Genomic DNA, 22469 nt, shown 5'->3' on the forward strand with positions numbered 1-22469 from the left:
TCATCTACAAGCCCCCGTATTTTTAATTTTCTTTTTCCGTAGACTTGAGTTGCTCCATCCACTGAGTAAATTGGAAATACAGAACGTCCAATTTTCTCCGTCTTATGAAAAGTTTGGTATGTTCGGGTCCCTCTTTCGTGTTCCCTTTCTTAGATTTTTAGTGCATGATTCCTACATGGCTCTCATTGTTACAAAATAAATTTTAATTATCTTTGTAGTGCCATTTTCTTGTTAGAGAAACATTCCTTTGTGTCTATGTTTTTATCATTAACAATCAAAAGACCGTTACCATCACCTCTCAAACTTTTTCTTAAGAAACCAAAAATGACCGCTGTTAATGTTCTTCAAGAATATTTATAATAACTATTTTTAATATGAAAAGCGCTTTTTGGCAAATATAGTCCATTGATGATAATTTTACTTGTTGAATGACTTTGTAACAAATGGGAACTCTCAAAATACAAGACAAAATCACTATTTTTATTAGGTAGAGAAAGTAGAAATAAGCACTAGTCTATGGGACCTACCGTCCTTTTTTTTATAATTTCTCCCTTTTACAACACAAATCCAACAAAGCCAAAAAAGTCAAAGTGTCAAACTCCCTAGGCCGACTTTATCAACTACATCACCCCACACGTGTTATTTCTCTTAACTCAAAACTTTATTATTTTTTAATACTATTAACATGCTATTGTTATTATTATTATTATGCTATTATTATTATTTTAAATAGTTTTTACACTTGGTCCAATTAATTCACATAAAACTCTTTTTCTTATAATCATACTACCACCCACAGCTTCTCTCTCTCTCTCTCTCTCTCTCTCTCTCTCTCTCTCTCTCTCTCTCTCTCTCTCTCTCTCTCTCTCTCTCTCTCTCTCTCTCTCTCTCTCTCTCTCTCTCTCTCTATAAAAACCCTACCCTCTCCCCATACTAAGTCCAAAAAAGCATCCTCAGCATATCAATAACCTCTCTTTCTTACTCTCTATCTCTCTCTCTGTCTCTCTCTGTCTCTCTCTCTGAAAATCTATATCACACACATAGATCAAGAATAAGACGATCAAATGAACAGCAACAACTGTGTGGAAATGGGTGGTAGTGAAGAAGATGATCAAATATGCATGATGGAAGATCTTAGAAGAGGCCCATGGACTGTTGAAGAAGATTTCACTCTCATCAATTACATCGCCCATCACGGCGAAGGCCGCTGGAATTCTCTTGCTCGTTGTGCCGGTATGTCTTGTAATATATCTTATCTTTTCAGGCGACACCACCACCCATGCATAATGGATTCGGATCAACTTGATTATACAAGTTGTTTCTGATTAATGGGTTTTCATTTTGTTTTGTTTTTGTTCTAAAAAAAGTGAATGAAATTGACTGGTTCATAAATTTTTAGAAAGAGAATGATGGAGACAAGTGCTTATTTAGGGTATTACGAACGTCTATAAACTTTACCAAAAACTCTCGCTCTTTCTTTTTTCAATAAAAATAATCTTTTTAATTTCCTACATTCTTTTTTTTACTAAATTTATCAAATTTCAAATGAAATCGACAGGGCTTAAAAGAACCGGAAAGAGTTGCCGATTGAGGTGGTTGAATTATTTACGACCTGATGTACGTCGTGGGAATATTACTCTTGAAGAACAACTCTTAATTCTTGAACTTCATTCTCGTTGGGGCAATCGGTATGTAAAATTTTTCATTTGTTACACGTTATGAGGTCCATATAATATTTGTTATAATTAGTTTTAATTATGTCTGTTGTTATACAGCTGGTCAAAAATAGCACAACATTTACCGGGAAGAACGGATAATGAGATCAAGAATTATTGGAGAACGAGAGTACAAAAGCATGCAAAACAATTGAAATGTGATGTTAACAGCAAACAATTTAAGGACACGATGCGGTATCTTTGGATGCCAAGACTCGTAGAGCGAATTCAGGCAGCAGCCACGACACCTGCCACCACAGGTGGTTCCTCCTCCTCCACCACCACCACCACCTCTACCACAACCACCACCAACTCCTACCCACTCAACCAAACTAACATGGATTGTATTGTTACAAGCCAGTTAGTAGTTCCCCATGGCAATAACAATACTGGAAACACTTGTACAAAGTATGCCAATACCCAAATGATCACCCCTAGCTACACACCGGAAAATTCAAGCACCACAGCAGTCTCACCTGTTTCCGACTTGACCGATTGTTATTATCCAGCCAACCAAAGCCAAAACCATGAAATGTTTCAACACAATAACCCGATTAATGGTGGATTCACAGACGCCCTGATTAGCCCGGCGGGTTACTTCAATCAAGGGATGGATTTCCAAGCTACGGTAGAGCAAAACAACCAATGGACGGACGGCGGTAACGGTGGTGATGACTTCTCTGACAATTTGTGGAATGTTGAGGATATCTGGTTTTTAAAACAGCAATTCAACATGTGAAAAAATTACTAAATTTATGTATACATTATTGGTTTAGAAAGTTTACAAGAATTTGTGAGATACACGTTTCTAGTTTGTGATCAAACAGAACAGCATGTTTTCTTTTCTTTTTTTGTTTCTTGATTTTTGGGTGGGTATAGAATTGTAAGTGGTCACTTTACATCATTTGTTCATAAAGAAATTTATTCAACGTTTTTTTATTTAAATTTGTTATAACAATTAACATTATTTCAGTAAACGTATTACTCGTTATTTTGGTAGGAGTTTTGAAAAATTTCAATACTTTTCATTCTAATTATTGTTTATATTAGGTAGGAAGAAGTCCTAGCGGGTTGGAGGAGGAGAGGGATGGCCGGGATGAGAGCAAGAGAGAAAGAGAGGGGTACCGGCTGGAGAGACAACTCAAAGAAGAAATTTGGGGAAGATGGGTTTGGCGGATTTGACACCCTCCACCTAGAGTTTAGCGGTTTTGGCCGGAGGAGGGAACGATTCCCTCCTCTCTGAGAGGTGTTTGGGATTGAGTTTGAAACTTCTATTTTCTCACATAACTTGATAAAAACATTTATCTACAACATGAGGGATCTAAAGGCCATAAAGGTGCACAACGGAAGCAACTAAAACATTAACCACATAAACCAGACAATGATCTATATTCTACCAATCAATTGCACCATAAACTAAAGAGAAGAAAACAAAATAAATATATTTTCCGTATTTGATACCTTCATAGATCTTCGACTAGTGCGAAGAGCCCAACGAAGAGTTCCTCTTTTGTATACACAAACAAGGAACAGACCATCAACATTTGACTTCACCCTATGGACGAACACGTTGAACGAAACAAACTGGAAGCGTGGAACGAGTTCTATGCGCCACATAGAACCCTCTACACTTCACATAGGAGGCTGGGATTTAGGGTTTCGAGAATGGATTGGTTCTGCCGAATACTAGGGTTTTTCTGGAGAGAATTCCATCATAACATCCGATCTAGGTCCCCTCTACTAATAGGGAAGAATTCAAACCCCAAAAGGATAAATATCTAGTCACATAATAATTATGATTATCTTTAGTAATCATCTGACTTTCCAATTCATTTATCTAGAACGTTCTATATCACCAGATTTCATTTAATTAATTAAAGACTTAAATAATTAACAAACCAGGTCCTTACAGTTTTCTCGTGTCACCAGTTGCTTATTTTTGTCCTTGCTTGTAACCCAAAATACCCTACTATTAATAATAATATTACCAACTATTATGACTGTTGGAACCATATTCCAACATGCCCCACTTCCACAAGTCACCAACAACATATGGTCTAATATTCACTAGTAATAAATAGACAGTATACAATCCAATGTAACTGCTTGTGATACAAACCTTAGATGAGTGATCAAATATTTCTTCGTTATTGAAGATATATGTTTGAACATGAGACCTGGATAAATGTCAATCTCAAATGCTCAAGATTATGTTTCGCTATAGCGACTTATGTCAACCAAAAAACCTACTTCATTGATCCGTTATCAATTTAGTTTGATCGTGGTCACACATTTTGATGTAAAAAATGAAATCATCTAGGGGCCCAAACATATTGAGTTCAACTATTTAGGGAAAAAAGAAGAAATAAACATCAACTATATAGATTTTGCATATTCGTCATGTCATATCTGTTGGGTTTTGAGCATAAAATTCTTATGTGTTCATCCAACACTAATTGCTTTGGATCTAAGTTTTTCTCTAGTTATACATGTAAATAGAAGTTCCAAAGAAATAACCCTAATAATAGCATACAATTTCAGAAATACAATATGAAATTAGGGTTTGATGAATACCTTTCTTGTTATCTCGTAATAACAAGTAATCCAATGATGATCTTGACTCTCGAAAGCTTGAGTGCCCAAAGTGTTGCACCTCTAATGGAATCACAAACACCAAAAGAAAAAGATGAGTGAGAGAGAGGGAAAAATTTCGGCTAGGGTTTCCCTTGGATGCAGTGGCCGAATTCTTGAGGTCTAGGGGTCTGTAAATACTTGTGGCTGCTAGGGTTTCCAAGTGAAACCCTAATTATTGACTTAGGCTCCAAGCAGTCCATGAAACCACCTTCTAGAAGGCCTTGGACGATTTCTATAGGCCTCCCATAGATTTCGTCCAACCCTTTACAAGGGAGTCCAACAGCCCATTTTGCAACTATCAATGATTTGCAAACCAGTCCCCTTACTTTTAATCAGTTCCTTTAATCCCAAAATTAATAACAAATTAACTTATGATTAAATACTAATTAAATAATATGATTTCTAATTAATATATTATTCTTATAATATTTTAATAAATCATTAAATAATCTCTCTCTCCAAAGTCATCCTGTCAAGTTGCTATGGTGAAGGCAACCCAAAAGGACCATGCTACTATCAGCTCAAGTACATACCAATTATAGTTATGGGCTTAGACACCTAATCCAACAGTCTCCCACTTGGATAAGTCTAATAACTAAAATTTCAAGTATTACTTCAGAATCAGATTAGCAATCGTAGCTTTCAAAAGCTGTTGTCGAACTCTGACCTAGTCAATGACGCGTCCTTAAGATAAGGGATCATACAAAGACATGGAACATAATCATTCTCAATGTCCAACAGTTTGTTTCCCGATTTCTGATTTGTTTGACAAGGAACTTAATTGAACACATCAATTTAGTCCTGACCAGGCCCGTCACATAAGTCAACACAAAATCATCGAGTGGCCCAAGATATCGCTTTTCCCGTTAGGGAAAAAGGAACAGATAAACTTTGATTATATGCTTGTACTATTCACTCATCAAATCATACACAAGAACACATTTTATAACATCAAGTTACTGATGCGTTTACGCATTATTAATGCACAACCAACTCGTAAACAACAACTCATATATCTCGGTTTAAAGATTATATGATGTTATCGTCTCACAATTACTCGTGATAAATTCCATGAAGTAATTCAAATGAGCATGGGTTTAATCCAATACTCAAATCCTATTTCAGGAGTACTCATGAACGTTGCAGCAAACCTTTGCTATGTCTAAGCACTTAGACAATCTACAAGCCAATTCATGACAGTCTTGCCTCATTACTTCCTTCCAAAGTATGATCGAATGTGGATAATTTGAATAATCCAATTATTCTGGAAGTAAAATATGCAAAAGTGAAACAATAGTAAACAATTGACACAAGATAGTAAACATTACTCATAAATAAATCTCCATTACTTAATCGTCAAATGTCAATTACATTTATCTATTACAAGTTTCTAAACATCTATCTAATCACTAAAACTAATATCATCTTTCAGGCCAATGCTACTCGCATGTTGAACGTGCTTGATCCTACTTAGACCCTTTGTGAGGGGATCCGCATGATTCTCTTCTGACGATACCCTCTTGACCACGAGGAGTCCTTCTTCTACATGATGTCTGATGAAGTGATATTTTATGTCGATATGTCGGGATCTACCATGATCCATTGGTTTCGTGGTTAAGGCAACCGCTCATTCATTATCACAGAAAATTTCCACAGGTTCCTTTATGGCTGGCACAACTCCAAGGTCTCCAATGAAGTTCTTCAACCGTATAGCCTCCTTCGACGCTTCGTTAACATCTATGTACTCTGATTCGCACGTTGAATCAGCCACAGTCTCCTGCTTGGAACTCTTTCAAGTCACTGCTCCTCCATTCAGGGTAAACACCCAGCCCGACTGAGAGTGGAAGTTATCTCTGTCGGTCTAAAAGCTGGTGTCGCTATACCCTGTCACTCTCAATTCATCACTGCCACCAAGTATAAGGACCCAGTCCTTAGTCCTTCGTAGATACTTAAGAATGTTCTTAACAGCTATCCAGTGAGCTTTACCTGAGTTCCCTTGATATCGACTTACCATGCTCAACGCAAAATCCACATCAGGGCGAGTACATGTCATAGCGTACATGATCGAGCCAACGGTGGAATCATATGACACTCGACTCAATTCTGCTATTTCCACATCGGTACTCGGACTCTGAGTCTTACTCAGTTTGGTATTGCTCTGGATAGGTAACTCCCCTTTCTTGGAATTCTCCATGCTAAGACGTTTTAGCACCTTGTCCAAGTAAGTACTTTGACTAAGTCCAATTAGTCTCTTACTCCTATTTCTCAAAATCCTTATCCCCAGCATATAAGCAGCTTCCCCTAGATCCTTCATAGCGAAACACTTCCCAAGCCAGGACTTAACTTCCTGCAAGGTTGGAACATCGTTTCCTATGAGCAGTATGTCATCGACATACAATACTAGAAAACTAACTATACTCCCACTAGCTTTAACATATACACAAGACTCATCCTCACTCTGAGAGAAACCAAATTCTTTGAATTTCTCATCGAAGTAAAGATTCCATCCGCGAGACGCTTGCTTCAATCCATAGATGGATTTCTCAAGCTTGCACACTCCATTCGGGCATTTAGCATCCACAAAACCTTCTGGCTGACACATGTAAACATCTTCAGCCAGCTTCCCATTAAGGAAAGCGGTTTTGACATCCATCTACCACATTTCATAATCATGAAACTCAGCGATAGCTAACATAACCCTAATAGACTTGATCTTGGCCACTGGTGAGAAGGTCTCATCATAGTCAACCCCTGGGGTTTAAGTAAATCCCTTCGCAACCAGTCGTGCCTTGAATGTGTGTACCTTACCGTCCATGTCGGTATTCTTCTTGAAGATCCACTTGCACCCAACTATCTTACGACTTGGTACATTGTCAACCAAGTTCCAAACTTGATTGTCATACATGGACTGGATCTCCCTGTCCATTGCCTCTTTCCATTTTTCGGACTCAGGGCCCTCCATGGTTTCCTTGTATCTATTAGGTTCATCCAAATTTATCAGTGTACTATCACTGATAAATGTATCACCTTCTGTAGTTATATGGAAACCATATAGTAAAGGTGGAATGCTAACTCTACTGAAATGTCTAAGAGGTAATGATTCGTCAACTGGCTCAACAGGAATCTCTTCTTCAGGTTGATCGCTAGTGTTTGAGGTTCCTTCACCGCTTGATTCTTGAATCTCATCAAGATCAATTGTCCTCCCACTGTCCCCTTGGCATATGAGTTCCCTCTCGCGGAAAACTCCTCTCCTTGCTACGAAGTCCACGTTATCACTAGGTCTGTAGAAAAGATATCCAAAGGATTTCTATGGGTAACCGATGAAAATACATCGCTCACTTTGAGGTTCAAGCTTGTCGTGAGTCTCTCGTCTTACGAAAGCTTCACAACCCCAAACCTTGATATGTGCCAACGAGGGAACCTTCCTTATCCACATCTTGTGAGGAGTTTTAGCAACCTTCTTTGTTGAGACTAGATTAAGGATATGGACGGCAGTCTCTAAGGCATACCCCCATAATGAGATTGGTAGCGAAGCTCGACTCATCATGGAACGAACCATGTCCAACAAGCTTCGATTACGCCTCTTAGCTACACCATTAAGTTGTGGTGTCCTAGGTGGCGTCAATTGTGAAAAAATTCCACATTCCTTAAGATAGTCGTGGAACTAGATACTAAGATACTCACCACACCTATCAGATCTGAGCATCTTTATCTTCCTGCCCAATTGATTCTCCACTTCTTGCTTAAACTCTTTGAACTTTTCAAAGGTTTCTGACTTATGCTTGATTAAGTAGATATATCCATATCTGCTATAATCATCAGTAAAAGTCACATAGAAGCATTTTATATCCCTTGTGGTGGATATGAAGGGCCCACACACATCTGTGTGTTTGAGATCCAACAAACCCTCACCTCTTTCACAAGTACCAGTGAAAGATGATTTAGTCATCTTTCCAAGTAAACAATCTTCGCACGTGTCATCCGACTTTAGCTTAAATGATTCCAGCACTCCATCCTTTTGGAGTTGGGCAATGCGATTCTTATTAACATGTCCAAGACGACAATGCCACAAGCATGCCTAGTCTAAACCATTAGACGAATCAATATGCAACACATTATTTCCAAAGTTATCTACAACCATCACAGTTTCATATACACCATTACAAGACAATGCTTCAAAATAAAATAAACCATTATAATAAACATTAATAAAACTAATTTCATTATTAAACAAAAATCTAAAGCCTTGTCTGTACAAACCATGAAAGGAAATAATATTCCTCATCATATCTGATGAGTAGCATCATTCATTTAAATCTAACCCTAACCCACTATTAAGCACTAAAGAATAAACTCTGATCTTGGTAACAGGAGACGACTTCCTATTGCCTATTATCAAGTTCATCTTCCCATGTTCCACATCCCTACTTCTTTTTAGCCCGTGCAAATCAGAACAAATGTGAAAACCACATCTTGTGTCAAGGACCCAAGAACTAGCATGTGATGAGTTATTAGACAGAACAGTATAAATACCTGCAAAGGAGGGCTTTATCGTACCGTCCTTGATGTCCTACAAGTACTTCAGGTAGCTTCTCTTCCAATTCCCCTTATCATGGAAGTAGAAGCACGTTGCTTCTTTCAGATCAGAGGAGGGAGGGGAAGAACCGGTTTTGGCTTTGGATCCACTAGAAGAAGATCCATCATCAGACTTTCCCTTCCAGTTCTTATAAGGAGCTTTCCTTTTTTTCCATTTCCCATGTCCAATAGTCACGACTAGGGCAGCAGCAGGAGTAGGAGTGGATTCGACACTTTCCCTTTCAATCCACTTTAAGCAGTTCTTAGCAAACCTTGGAGCTTTCTCAATGTGACTTCCTCATTGCTCATATGATAAGTCATCTTGAACTGATCATAGAAAGGAGGCAAAGAGTGTAGGACTATGTTAATAGCCAGCTCTTCGTCAAAGTTGACATTCAACTTGAAAAAAACGATCCACATACCTCTGCATTCTTTGCAGGTGGCTCGTGATGGACTCTTCATCCCTCATTTTGGTGGTGATGAACGAGGTGACTATCTCATACCTCTCTTGACGTGCTCGTTGATGGTACTTTTCCATCAAGTCCTTGCACATCTCGTAGGGCCAATAGTCCTCGTAGAACCGCTGTACCTCAGGAGTCATGGTGGCTTCCATAATATAGGACACCTTAGTAGCATGCTTGTGGTGAGCCTCATACTCAGCTATTTCGTCGGGAGTTGCTTTGGACTCATGCTTGTGGTGAGCCTCATACTCAACCTCTTTTAATGGATTGTCGAGGACATATTCTTTGTCCTCGTAACGCAAGGCCATTCGAATGTTCCGGATCCAGTAATTGAAATTGGAACCATCGAATGTGACCCTCGCACAAATGTTCAAAAGTGAGAAGGAGTTGTTGTTGGAGGAACCAGAAGCGTGGTTTGAGGTAGACATCTACAAAAGAAGAAGGACAAAGTTTTGATTAGATAAGGAATCATTAATATAACACCCAAAATGAAATATTATGGCTAGGACCCAACACAATAATTCACAATTCGGAAGAGGGATGCCGTAATCCAATTGTAAATTATTTGAAGGTAGGTAAACAACGATTTACCAATTCCACCACGAAAAACGGAATTAAAAGAATTAGGTTTTAAATGAAATGAAATTCCTAGATTCTTTGAGATTCATTGAACTTTTCAATGGCATGTTTAATCTCGATTATGCCATTCAAGTTTGTGACTGGGATACCGAGGATCACAAACAAGGTGTGAATAACCATGCAAATTAGCTTGTTACTCTCGATGTCATTTACCACCTAATCAATGTGTCGGTTATCCACACACGCTCCACTGATCTATGATAATTTACGAGCTACCCATTGCCACCCTTGTTATTCTAAGTTAGTGTGTCGGTTAACCACACACACTCCACTAACGACTTGACAAGGTGCAATGTGCAATTTCATGGATTCGCATCAAATTCACATTTTCCTAAATTAACTAAGATTGGGAATTTATAAAAACATTTAGTTACTTTATATTTATCATTATAATTATTAATGAAGGAATTAATGTCCTATCATACCCATTCGGCTAACGACCCTCCACTAGTCAAGAGTGCGGTGGGTAAGAATGGATACCTAATGGCAGTCATTTTACAGACTGCTTCCTTAAACAACCCTTATAGACCAGCTTCATGAATGAGGCCTACTAACGGTAAGACTTACTCATCTTATACATATGTATATATATTAATCTTTTAATATTATAATAGTATAAGGGTTGTATTTTAAACTTTTAAAATACTAGGGTTTTAGAATTTAATATTTCAAAATTAATCTTTTAATTAAATTTTAAATTCCAAAAACTTAAAGGGTGTAATTTGAAACTTTTAAAATTACTAGATCAAATTTCAAACAGTTAAATTAATCAGATAATTTTATCATTATCTTAAATTTGACCATATCTATCTATTTAGATAAGGAAATCAGATTACCAATTAAAAAAATCAATTTATGGTGATAAAACTGATTTATGGTAATTATCCTAATAAAAAATAGACCAAAAATTCGAAAATCTTGCTAACAGACGAGTCAACTCGTCGATTCAGGGCAGAGACTCGTCGAGTTCATCCAACTCATCGAGTTCCTCATGGAACTCGTCGTGTTCATCAGGCAGAATGCAATTCTGCTTTGGTTTTTTGATTTGGACAGTTCACTATTGCATCAAATATAACAGAAAAACATCCTAGGCTCTGATAAAACTGTTGGGTTTTGAGCATAACAACATTCCTATGTGTTCATGCAAGCCTAATTGCTTTGGATCTAAGTTTTTCTCTAGTTATACATGCAAATAGAAGTTCCAAAGCAATAACCCTAATACTAGCATACAATTTCAGACATACAATATGAAATTAGGGTTTGATGAATACATGTCTTGTTATCTCGTAATAATAAGTAATCCAATGATGATCTTAACTCTCGAAATCTTGAGTGCCCTAAGTGTTGCACCTCTAATGGAATCACAATCACCAAAAGCAAAAGATGAGTGAGAGAGAGGGCAGAATTTCATCTAGGGTTTCTCTTGGAAGCAGTGGCCGAATTCTTGAGGTCTAGGGGTCTTTAAATACTTGTGGCTGCTAGGGTTTCCAGGTGAAACCCTAATTCTTGACTTAGGCTCCAAGCAGTCCATGAACCCACCTTCTAGAAAGCTTTGGACGATTTCTATAGGGCCTCCTATAGATTTCGTCCAACCCTTTACAAGGGAGTCCAGCAGCCCAGTTTGCAACTATCAATGATTTGCAAACCAGTCCCCTTACTTTTAATCAGTTCCTTTAATCCCAAAATTAATACCAAATTAATTTCTGATTAAATACTAATTATATAATATGATTTCTAATTAATATATTATTCTTATAATATATTAATAAATCATAAAATAACCTCTCTCTCCAAAGTCATCCTATCAAGTTGCTATGGTGAAGGCAAGCCAAAAGGACTATGCTACTATCAGATCAAGTACATACCAATTATAGTTATGGGCTTAGACACCTAATCCAACAATATCTAGTTAATCCATGTATGACTGCCTTTTACAAACAAAGTTGGGGAGAAACCAAGACACAACATATTTTACAGCAAAAACCTCATGCATCTATATTTGAAGAATATATGATATTACCATCTTAGAATTATTTGTGATAGAATACAAAATTAATCACCATGACAATCTTAAATCATTACTTACTTCTAAAAGTAGGACCGACTATCGAAATTTGAATAAATTTATTATTTTGGATGTTGGTCCAAACATGCAAAAGAAGAACACGATGATGACCTAAATGAAATGACTGATCTCCATCATATATTAAGTTTTTATTTAATAATTGTCAAATCAGATAAAGACTTATACTGCTTCAGTTCCAAAATTAAAAAAAATAAACTAAAAACGGGCTCAAGCCAAATTACATGCAAATCTAATGCCTTTTGACCTGTGTGATTATCATACTTGGTCAATGTCTTTGGCTTAGAGAATTGATCAAAAAGATTCTCTTTCAACGATATACCTTAGTTGAATATGATTTCCTCATATTCGACTAACTATCAAACATGATTTTTCTTACTGAGTATGTATCATGCGCTCTTGTGTGAATTGGGATCCTTACTCAAGATAAACTCACCCTATACTCACAAGAAACTTCAAAAGAGCCATCAATGATTGCATCCAACACTAAGGTTACTAATAAACCTCTTTTAGTCACATAGTTTGTTTTTGAAATCAAACTAACATCAATATACTCTAAGTTTACTATTAAATACACTCAGATATGTTGCTTGGTACTCTTCCAAATTTCTAATTCACTATTCATTAAGATCACGAACTTCGATTGCTAACGGAAACGGAAACGTCTCTATTAATGTTGAACTTAGTATCAATGTAATTCTTACACTGATCTCTTCCATACTCACAAGATCATTTCCTTTTGTCCTCTTAGGACACCAAGGAATGTCCTTGATTTTAATTCATTGATTCTCGCCAAATGGAACCCATACGAATTGTTATGCTCAAGGCATACGAGTCATTAGATCTAGCACATGTTATGGCATACAAGATCAATCCTTCAGCATAAATATGTAGGAATCGAATCAGATCCTCTAGTTCAAAATAGAATGAGGACATTTGAATTTTCCCAATGTCATGTCATGCTTTACAAGCATGAACTCTTCAAGAGTTCCACTTCTAGAGTTTCCTCCAAGACTCCATGTAATTTAGACTAGTTCAATGAATCACTCAGATCTATATCTATAGACTCTAAGTGCACACTTGTCGTTTCTCTAATGTAATTCATAACGAAGGAATTCCCAAACCAAGTTAAGATCTTACACTTTGCAAGGTTAGGAAATCGTTTCCATATGAATGGTATATTATCCATATACATACAAAAGTGACAACAACTTTCCCACTAGCTTCAACATACTTATGGCTTACCTTTTATTTCTCGAAACTCAAACTTTTGACTTTCTCATTGAAACAGGTAATATAATTATGAGGTGCTTATTATAGTCCACAAATGTACTTCTCAAGCTTACACATATTTCACAACCAATATTGGTTTGAATATGTATGTATTCCTATCCATACTTGCAATCTTTTGAAGATCTATTAACAATATACTGTCTTGAGGCCAAGTGTTTGATCAATCCATGTTTAAAAACACATGGAATGGATCTCTGTCACACCCCCAAACCAGACGGCGGAAGCGTCTGGGGTGGAGGACTTCATTTGTAGTATCACAACACATGCATTATAGTAATCAGAGTACAAACAACCACTGCATTTAAAAAGTATAAGTATTTACATGTGTTTCATCATTGTATATTGAAACCAAATAGTTATACAAAAGCAGAAGACAAGACATAAATAGCTCCATCTTCTCAAAAGCACGGGGAGTACCTGTCTACTGGTTTCCTGAGAATACAAGTAATTTGAAAAGAGAGTATCAACATATAGTTGAGTGAGTTCATAAGTATTTATGTTTGAATGAATGTTTTCTGTTTCCTGAATATGTAAACTGTTCCAGAAAATCCTATATTTTCTACTGTATATGAAAAGTAGTTTTAATTACATAAAACCGTTCTGTTTGTAAACCAATGTTCTGTATTTGTATTCCTTTTGTAAACTTGTATCTGAGAGTGTGCATGGTTTCATCAACTGTCATTGTAAACTGTAATGTAATACTGTAAATTGTATCTTGTAAACTAGTACTTTGAAAATGTACTTATGTTTAGTTAATCATACACTAACGTACTGTTAATATCTTTTATATGAGTTATTATAACCATACTGACTAGATGGCCTGACCCAATGCTATGAATGCGTTGAAAGCTGATGATAACAACTGTCACTCATAGGCGTGTATGCCTGACTATTGCTACCAGTCCGAGTGCGGGGTTGTCAATCCCAATATAGATCTATACACACATTGTTTCGATCCCCGGCTGGAGATTCTGGTTATAATGTCAGGACATTAACTAAATTCTTTAAATGAATTAAACAACCTGTATCAATTGACTCATAAAAGCATATAAACGTTACATGTATAATAGTTATGAAACCCAATCATTCCGAAATAAATGATTGGTAGTATGTTCTTGAATTAGTATTCTTAACATGTATCTGAAAGATGTATATCCTTGATTAGTTTTGAATCAAACCTTTGTTCTTGTAAAAATGTACTTTAGTATACTTGAATCGTGAATTAATGTTCTATGAATCATAAATTATACCTATTATAATTTATATGTACTTTCTGAATTGATACTGAGTATTCATGAATGCAACCCCTTGCTCAACATGTTACAAAGGGTAATTGAACTTAATGAACTAACTTTTATACTTGAATACATATACAAATATATATAAGTAAAATTTGAATGACACTCGGACAAATAACTGATAGTGGGTTATTAGTCCTAAGCCTTTTAAATCTTATTTATATATATATATATATATATATATATATATATATATATATATATATATATACAAGTATGATTTCTGGGAAAAATATAAGTTTATAAAAACATTTAAAAGAAGTTTAATAATTTGAAATACATTTTGGTGACTTAATTTCATTTTGATACAATCATTGAAAACCATTCGATGATAACTGAAATCCATTTTGATAAGATATTTGAAACCATTTGTTTATAACATAAAATCTTTGTGTTAGACTTGTATCCCCCCTTAAAACAGTAAAAACTATGAAAATACGGGGGTATGAACTCACCTGTAGTGAGTGATTCGAGTGAAAGGTCAATATAGGATGTTAAGTGTCAAGTGAAGTCTCGAGCACAAACGGATCCTATTAAGCATATAATGACACATATATGGATATAATTAGTGTACATAACAACTAATTATGATAGGAAACCACTTTAGGGACTAGGAAACACTTGAATTGAAGTGTTACAATCACATGTGATTGCATTAAAGGGGTTTTCGGCCACACAATGGTGTGTACGGCCAAGGTGCGTACGACCAAGATGTGTACGGCCAATGTGGTGTACGGCCAAGATGTGTACGGTCATGGAGTGTACGGCCGTACAATCATGGAAGAAGAATGCAAAAAGGGGTGTTTATGGCCCTATCTAGCATCCATTAAGTGTTTATGATCTTATGTTGGGACATGAGGTGAGTTTGAGGCCAATACATGCACTAAACAAGGGTTTACGACCATATGAGGAGTGTACGGCCGTACACCCTTGGTGTTCATGCATTAGATGACGAATCAAGGCTAGGAATCAAGTGTTTCTCAAGCTTAACTAGCAGATAGAAGAGATACTCACACTTTTGAAGGCTTCTAAGGAGTTCACGACCCAAGAACAAGTAGGTGTTCTTGGTTTTCTTAGTGAAAGTGAAGAAGACTTCAAGATCTATCCAAAAGAGAAGATTTCATGGATGAAAACATGGATCTTCACTAGATAAAGCCATGTATCAACCAATCAATGGAAGGAATACTTACATTTTTGAAGATCAAGGTGAAAAACTTGATCATAGTTGAGAGAGAATCGGATTTCTTGAGGTAAAAGTGTGAGAAAGTGTGAAAAAAATGAAGGAATAACTTATATATGGGTTTGGGTTTACGACCACCTTGGGTGTACGGCCGTACACTCATGTGTACGGCCGTACACTCATGTGTAAGGCCGTACACTCATGTGTACGGCCGTACACTCCTCTTGATGGAATGTTTGGCCCGAATGCAACCCGATGAACCTAAGTTAACTCATCCCTAAACCCAAACTTTGAATGTACTAGGCTTAGAACACTCAAACAGACCCTAAACAATGATAAAATATAGCAGAAACAAGTCTGACTGTGATTGAATTGAATGACTGTACAAGATAGAAATTTTAGGTTGTCACATTATCCCCCCGTTAGAGAGAACTTCTTCCCGAAATTAGAGTTTAAACAATTAAGCAATTACAAATAACTAAGCAAAAAGGTGAGGATATTTCAGTTTTATTTGATACTCGTGCTCCCAAGTGAATACAGGTCCCCGCTTGGCGTTCCAGCTAAGCTTCACTATAGGAATACGAATTTGCTTTGTTTGCTTGACCTCTCGGTCCATGATCTCTACTGTCTCTTCCTCGAAATTGAGGCTCTCGTCGATCTCGATTTCGTCTAGTGGGATTACAAGAGTCTCGTCGGACATACACTTTTTCAAGTTCGAGACGTGGAAAAAAGGATGTATGTTACTTAGTTCTTTAGGTAGTCGGAGTTTGTAAGCTACTAGACCAATTCTAGCAAGAATCTCGAATGGTCCTATGTACCTTGGATGCAGCTTGTCACGCTTTCCAAAGCGTATCATGCCCTTCCAGGGTGAGACCTTCAACATGACGCGGTCACCAACCTGGAATTCAAAAGGTTTTCTTCTTTTGTCAGCGTAGCTTTTCTGTCTATCTCTGCAAGCTTTAAGTCGCTCCCGGATTTGTACGAGTTTCTCCGTAGTTTCGCGAATTATTTCCGGACCAGTGAGAGTACCGTCAGGAACTTGACTTCTAGCTAGCTGTCACCCACTTCAGCCCAGCATAGAGGTGATCTGCACTTGCGGCCATAGAGAGCATTGAAAGGAGCAGCCTTTATGCTAGTGTAATAACTGTTATTGTAAGAGAATTCGACAAGGGGTAAATGAGTATCCCATGCCTTTCCAAATTCTATCAGGCAAGCTCGCAACATATCTTCTAGAGTTTGAATCGTCCTCTCACTTTGTCCGTCAGTTTGTGGATGGTAGGCTGTACTCATGTCCAACGTAGTTCCCAAATATTTTTGTAAAGACTGCCATAAACGAGGAGTGAATTTACTATCTCGGTCAGAAATAATAGATATTGGCACACTATGCAGTCTAACGATTTCCTTGAGGTATGTTCTTGTTAGCTTCTCCATCTTGTCGGTCTCTTTGATTGGTAAGAAGTGCGTGGAGTTGGTTAATCTATCGACGATTACCCAAATAGTATCATAATCCCCCGATGTCTTGGGTAACTTGGTTATGAAATCCATTGTAATCCGCTCCTACTTCCATTTAGGGATTTCAGGTTGTTGCAATAAACCTGAAGGTTTCTGGTATTCTACCTTGACTTTGGCACAAGTAAGGCACTTGCCCACAAAGGTAGCAATTTCGGCCTTCATGTTTGGCCACCAGTATAGTTTTTTGAGGTCCAGATACATCTTGTCTGAACCTGGATGAATGGAGTATCGGGTTTTGTGTGCTTCATTCATAACCACATCTCTGTAACCACCGAACTTTGGTGTCCAGATCCGGTTCATGAAACAATAGACTCCATCATCCCTGACTCTGAAATTTTTATCAATTCCTCTCAAGGTTTCACCTGTCACGTATTCAGGTTTTAAGGCCTCGAGTTGAGCCTCTCTGATCTGTGTGGACAGATGTGAATGGACTGTCATGGTCAACGACTTTACTCGGCGTCCCGAGTATTCTTTTCTGCTAAGGGCATCAACTACTACGTTAGCTTTACCAGGGTGATAAAGAATCTCACAACCGTAATTGTTCAGTAGCTCCACGCATCGTCGTTGTCTCATGTTCAGCTCTTTCTGATCAAAGATATGCTGGAGACTTTTATGGTCCGTGAATAATGTGCATTTAGTGCCATATAAGTAATGTCTCCAGATCTTCAGAGCAAATACCACTGCTCCTAGTTCAAGGTCACGTGTTGTATAGTTGACTTCATGTGTCTTTAGCTGTCTTGAGGCATAGGATATAACCTTTTCCTCTTTGCATAAGAACACACCCAAGCCCTTTATTAGAAGCATCACAATACACTACGAAATCCTCTGTCCCTTCAGGAAGAGACAGGATCGGTGCACTACACAAAGCTCGTTTCAGCGTTTGGAACGCTGTTTCTTTCTTTTCTCCCCAGCTAAAAGTTACATACTTTTGCATCAAGGTGGTAAGAGGTTTAGCTACTCGAGAGAAATTCTTGATGAATCTGCGATAGTAGCCAGCAAGACCTAAGAATTGACGGATTGCTGTAGGTGATTTGGGTGCTGACCAGTTTTCAATTGCCTTTATTTTGGAAGGGTAGACGTGTATTCCTTCTGAACTAACCACGTGACCTAGGAAATCAACCTTCCTGATCCAAAATTCACACTTTGAAAAGTTCACATAGGATTTCTCTGTTCTAAGAGTTTGCAATACTTGACGAAGATGTTGGCGAAGTTCTTCTTTACTTCTTGAGTAGATACGGATGTCGTCAATAAGACTATGCCAAATTTGTCCAGGAATGGATGACACACTCTTTTCATTAGATCCATGAACACAACAGGTGCATTCGTCAATCCGAATGGCATCCTCCAAAATCCGTAACTGGTGATACCCGGATCTTAGGTCTATTTTTGAGAAGTAGCTCGTACCTTGAAGTTGGACGAACAGATCGTCAATGGGAGGTAGAGGGTATCGATTCTTAATGGTAAGTTTATTTAGCTCGCGGTAGTCTATGCACATACGGAATGATCCATCCTTCTTCTTTACGAACAAAATCGGTGGTCCCCAGGGTGAGAAGCTTGGTCTTATGAACCCTTTGCTAAGGAGTTCGTTAAGCTGGCTGGATTAAGTCCCAGGGATTAAGTCGATTCTGAATTCGACTTGTCGTTCGGGAGGCACTCCTGGAAGATCATTGGGAAAAATGTCAGGAAAGTTGCAAACCTCAGGAATGCTCGCAATGTCTTTCACTTCTTGCTTTTTGTCTACTACGTGAGGTAAGAAATCATAGTACTCTTTGCGAAGTTACTTCTGTGCCTTGATGCAAGAAATGATCTGGAGGTTCGTTCCGGGTTTGTCGCCGTAAATAACAAGAGTTTCGTTAGTTGGCAAGTTCAGACGAATGGCTCTTTCATAGCATAGGATGTCAGCATGGTTAGGGCACAACCAATCCATACCTATTATGATGTCGAAACTTTTGATAGAGACCGGCATAAGGTCTATTGGGAAAGAAAAGTTATTCAATGTAAGAGTACATCCTATGTATATATCTTTGGTGGATTCGGATTTCCCGTTAGCCATTTCGACTGTGATCGTTTCTTTTAGTGGTTGGGAGTTTTGTTTTAGCAAGTGTTTGAAATTATCGCTCACAAAGCTCTTCTCAGCACCACAATCAAATAGAATGCATGCATAAGTGTTGTTAAGAAGGAACGTACCCGTGACCACTGCAGGGTCTGCCACCGCTTCTTCGTGACCCAAGGCTAAAATTCTCCCAACTCCACCGACATTTCCAGCTTTAGGACAATCTCTCTTGAAATGCCCCACATCACCGCATTGGTAGCATGTTTGACCTACTCCAGCGACAGGTACTTGGTTAAGTGGTTAATGTGGTGATCTACAGAATCGGGCAGTATGCCCTTTTCTGTTGCAGTTACGACACTGCATTTCCCGACAATTTCCATTATGGTGAAAATTGCACTTGTTGCACTTGGGGAGGTTACCAGAATAAGGCTTAGCTGGTGCCGGGTTAGCAGGAGCAACAGCAGGTATAGTAGCAGCATTGACTGCAACTAGCTGTTGCTTCTTTGAGGATTCCTGTGAAGACTTTCCCTTCCTCTTGTTCCAACCCTTATTCTTGTTGTTGTTGTTGTTGTTGTTGTTGTTGTTGTTGTTGTTATTGTTGTTGTTGTTGTTGTTTCCCTTCAGTTGTTCTGGTGCAGCAACCACTGAGTTTTGACGGACTCCGTGGTCAATAAGAGATTGTGCCAGCTCTTTGGCGCTGTCAAAAGTAACAGGCCTTGAAGCTAAAACACGTGACTGAATTTGGGGCGACAGTCCCTAAATATCTCTCTCAATCTTTTTGCTCTCCAGAGCAACCATATCCGGGCAAAGAATTGCCAAATCACAGAATCTACTAGTATAGGTTGATATATCAGAACCAACCATTGTAAGACCCCATAGCTCTTGCTCGAGTTTCTGAACTTCCCCTCGCGGATAGTATTCCCGCATTAGCATGGCTTTTAAGTTCTCCCATCTTATCGAGTTATCCACTACCAGAGTCAGTGAGTTATCATGGCCATTCCACCACGTTAAAGCTCTATCCGAAAAGGTACAAGCAGCAAATTTGACTTTGCTGCTCTTTAGACAGGAGCAGATTTCGAAAATTGCTTCTGTATTCTCAATCCACTGTCTTAATGCCATAACTCCTCCAGTCCCATTAAAGGTCCTAGGTTTAGCATTCGAAAAATCTTTATAAGTGCACTCTTGCGAGTGCCCATGACTATCGCCATGGTTAGAAGGATGGGTACCAGCTCCCGACCCACTAGCACCAGGAGTATTGATATGAGACACTCAGATTTATCTCAGTAGACTCTAAGTGCACACTTGTCGTTTCTCTAATGTGATTCATAACGAAGGAATTCCCAAACCAAGTTAAGATCTTACACTTTGCAAGGTTAGGAAATCGTTTCCATATGAATGGTATATTATCCATATACATACAAAAGAGACAACAATTTTCCCACTAGCTTCAACATACTTATGGCTTACCTTTTATTTTTCGAAACTGAAACTTTTGACTTTCTCATTGAAACAGGTAATACAATTATGAGGTGCTTATTATTGTCCACAAATGTACTTCTCAAGCTTACACATATTTCACAACCAATATTGGTTTGAATATGTATGTCTTCCTATCCATACTTGCAATCTTTTAAAGATCTACTAACAATATACTGTCTTGAGGCCAAGTGTTTGATCAATCCATGTTTAAAAACACATGGAATGGATCTCTGTCACACCCCGAAACCAGACGGCGGAAACGTCCGGGGGTGCAGGACTTCATTTGTAGTATCACAACACATGCATTATAGTAATCAGAGTACAAACAACCACTGTATTTAAAAAGTCTAAGTATTTACATGTGTTTCATCATTGTATACTGAAACCAAATAGTTATACAAAAGAAGAAGACAAGACATAAATAGCTCCATCTTCTCAAAAGCAAGGGGAGTACCTGTCTACGGGTTCCCTGAGAATACAAGTAATTTGAAAAGAGAGTATCAACATATAGTTAAGTGAGTGCATAAGTATTTATGTTTGAATGAATGTTTTCTGTTTCCTGAATATGTAAACTGTTCCCGAAAATCCTATATTTTCTACTGTATATGAAAAGTAGTTTTAATTACATAAAACCGTTCTGTTTGTAAACCAATGTTATGTATTTGTATTCCTTTTGTAAACTTGTATCTGAGAGTGTGCCTGGTTTCATAAACTGTTATTGTAAACTGTAATGTAATACTGTAAATTGTATGTTGTAAACTAGTACTTTGAAAATGTACTTATGTTTAGTTAATTATACACTAACGTATTGTTAATATCTTTTATATGAATTATTATAACCATACTGACTAGATGGCCTGACCCAATGCTATGAATGCGTTGAAAACTGATGATAACAACTATCACCCGTAGGCGTGTATGCCTGACTGTAGCTAGCAGTCCGAGTGCGGGGTTCTCAATCCCAATATAGATCTATACACATATTGTTTCGATCCCCGGCTGGAGATTCTGGTTATAATGTCAGGACATTAACTAAATTCTTTAAATGAATTAAACAACCTGTATCAATTGACTCATAAAAGCATATAAACGTTACATGTATAATAGTTATGAAAACCCAATCATTCCGAAATAAATGATTGGTAGTATGTTCTTGAATTAGTATTCTTAACATGTATATGAAAGATGTATATCCTTGATTAGTTTTGAATCAAACCTTTGTTCTTGTAAAAATGCACTTTAGTATACTTGAATCGTGAATTAATGTTCTATGAATCATAAATTATACCTATTATAATTTATATGTACTTTCTGAATTGATACTGAGTATTCATGAATGCAACCCTTTGCTCAACATGTTATAAAGGGTAATTGAACTTAATGAACTAACTTTTATACTTGAATACATATACAAATATATATAAGTAAAATTTAAATGACACTCAGACAAATAACTGATACGTGTAATCCCACATCCAAACAAGGAAAAAGAACCAAAGTGGGTTATTAGTTCTAAGCCTTTTAAATCTTATTTATATAAATATATA

At 37.5% G+C, this 22469-nt stretch overlaps 1 protein-coding gene across 1 annotated transcript; it reads left to right on the plus strand.

The window, feature by feature from the left end:
• The first annotated feature begins 929 nt into the window (after positions 1–929).
• On the plus strand, positions 930–2660 carry LOC145120434 (transcription factor MYB108-like). Its single transcript, XM_079056257.1, has 3 exons — positions 930–1233; positions 1559–1688; positions 1776–2660. Exons 1-3 carry the CDS (start codon positions 1065–1067, stop codon positions 2452–2454), a joined length of 978 nt encoding a protein of 325 aa, XP_078912383.1. The 5' UTR covers positions 930–1064; the 3' UTR covers positions 2455–2660.
• Positions 2661–22469: the final 19809 nt, after the last annotated feature.

This window comes from Lactuca virosa, chromosome 6 (assembly GCF_052849685.1).
Source record: "Lactuca virosa cultivar CGN04683 chromosome 6, Lactuca_virosa_CGN04683_v6, whole genome shotgun sequence".
In the NCBI taxonomy this organism is placed as follows: domain Eukaryota; kingdom Viridiplantae; phylum Streptophyta; class Magnoliopsida; order Asterales; family Asteraceae; genus Lactuca; species Lactuca virosa.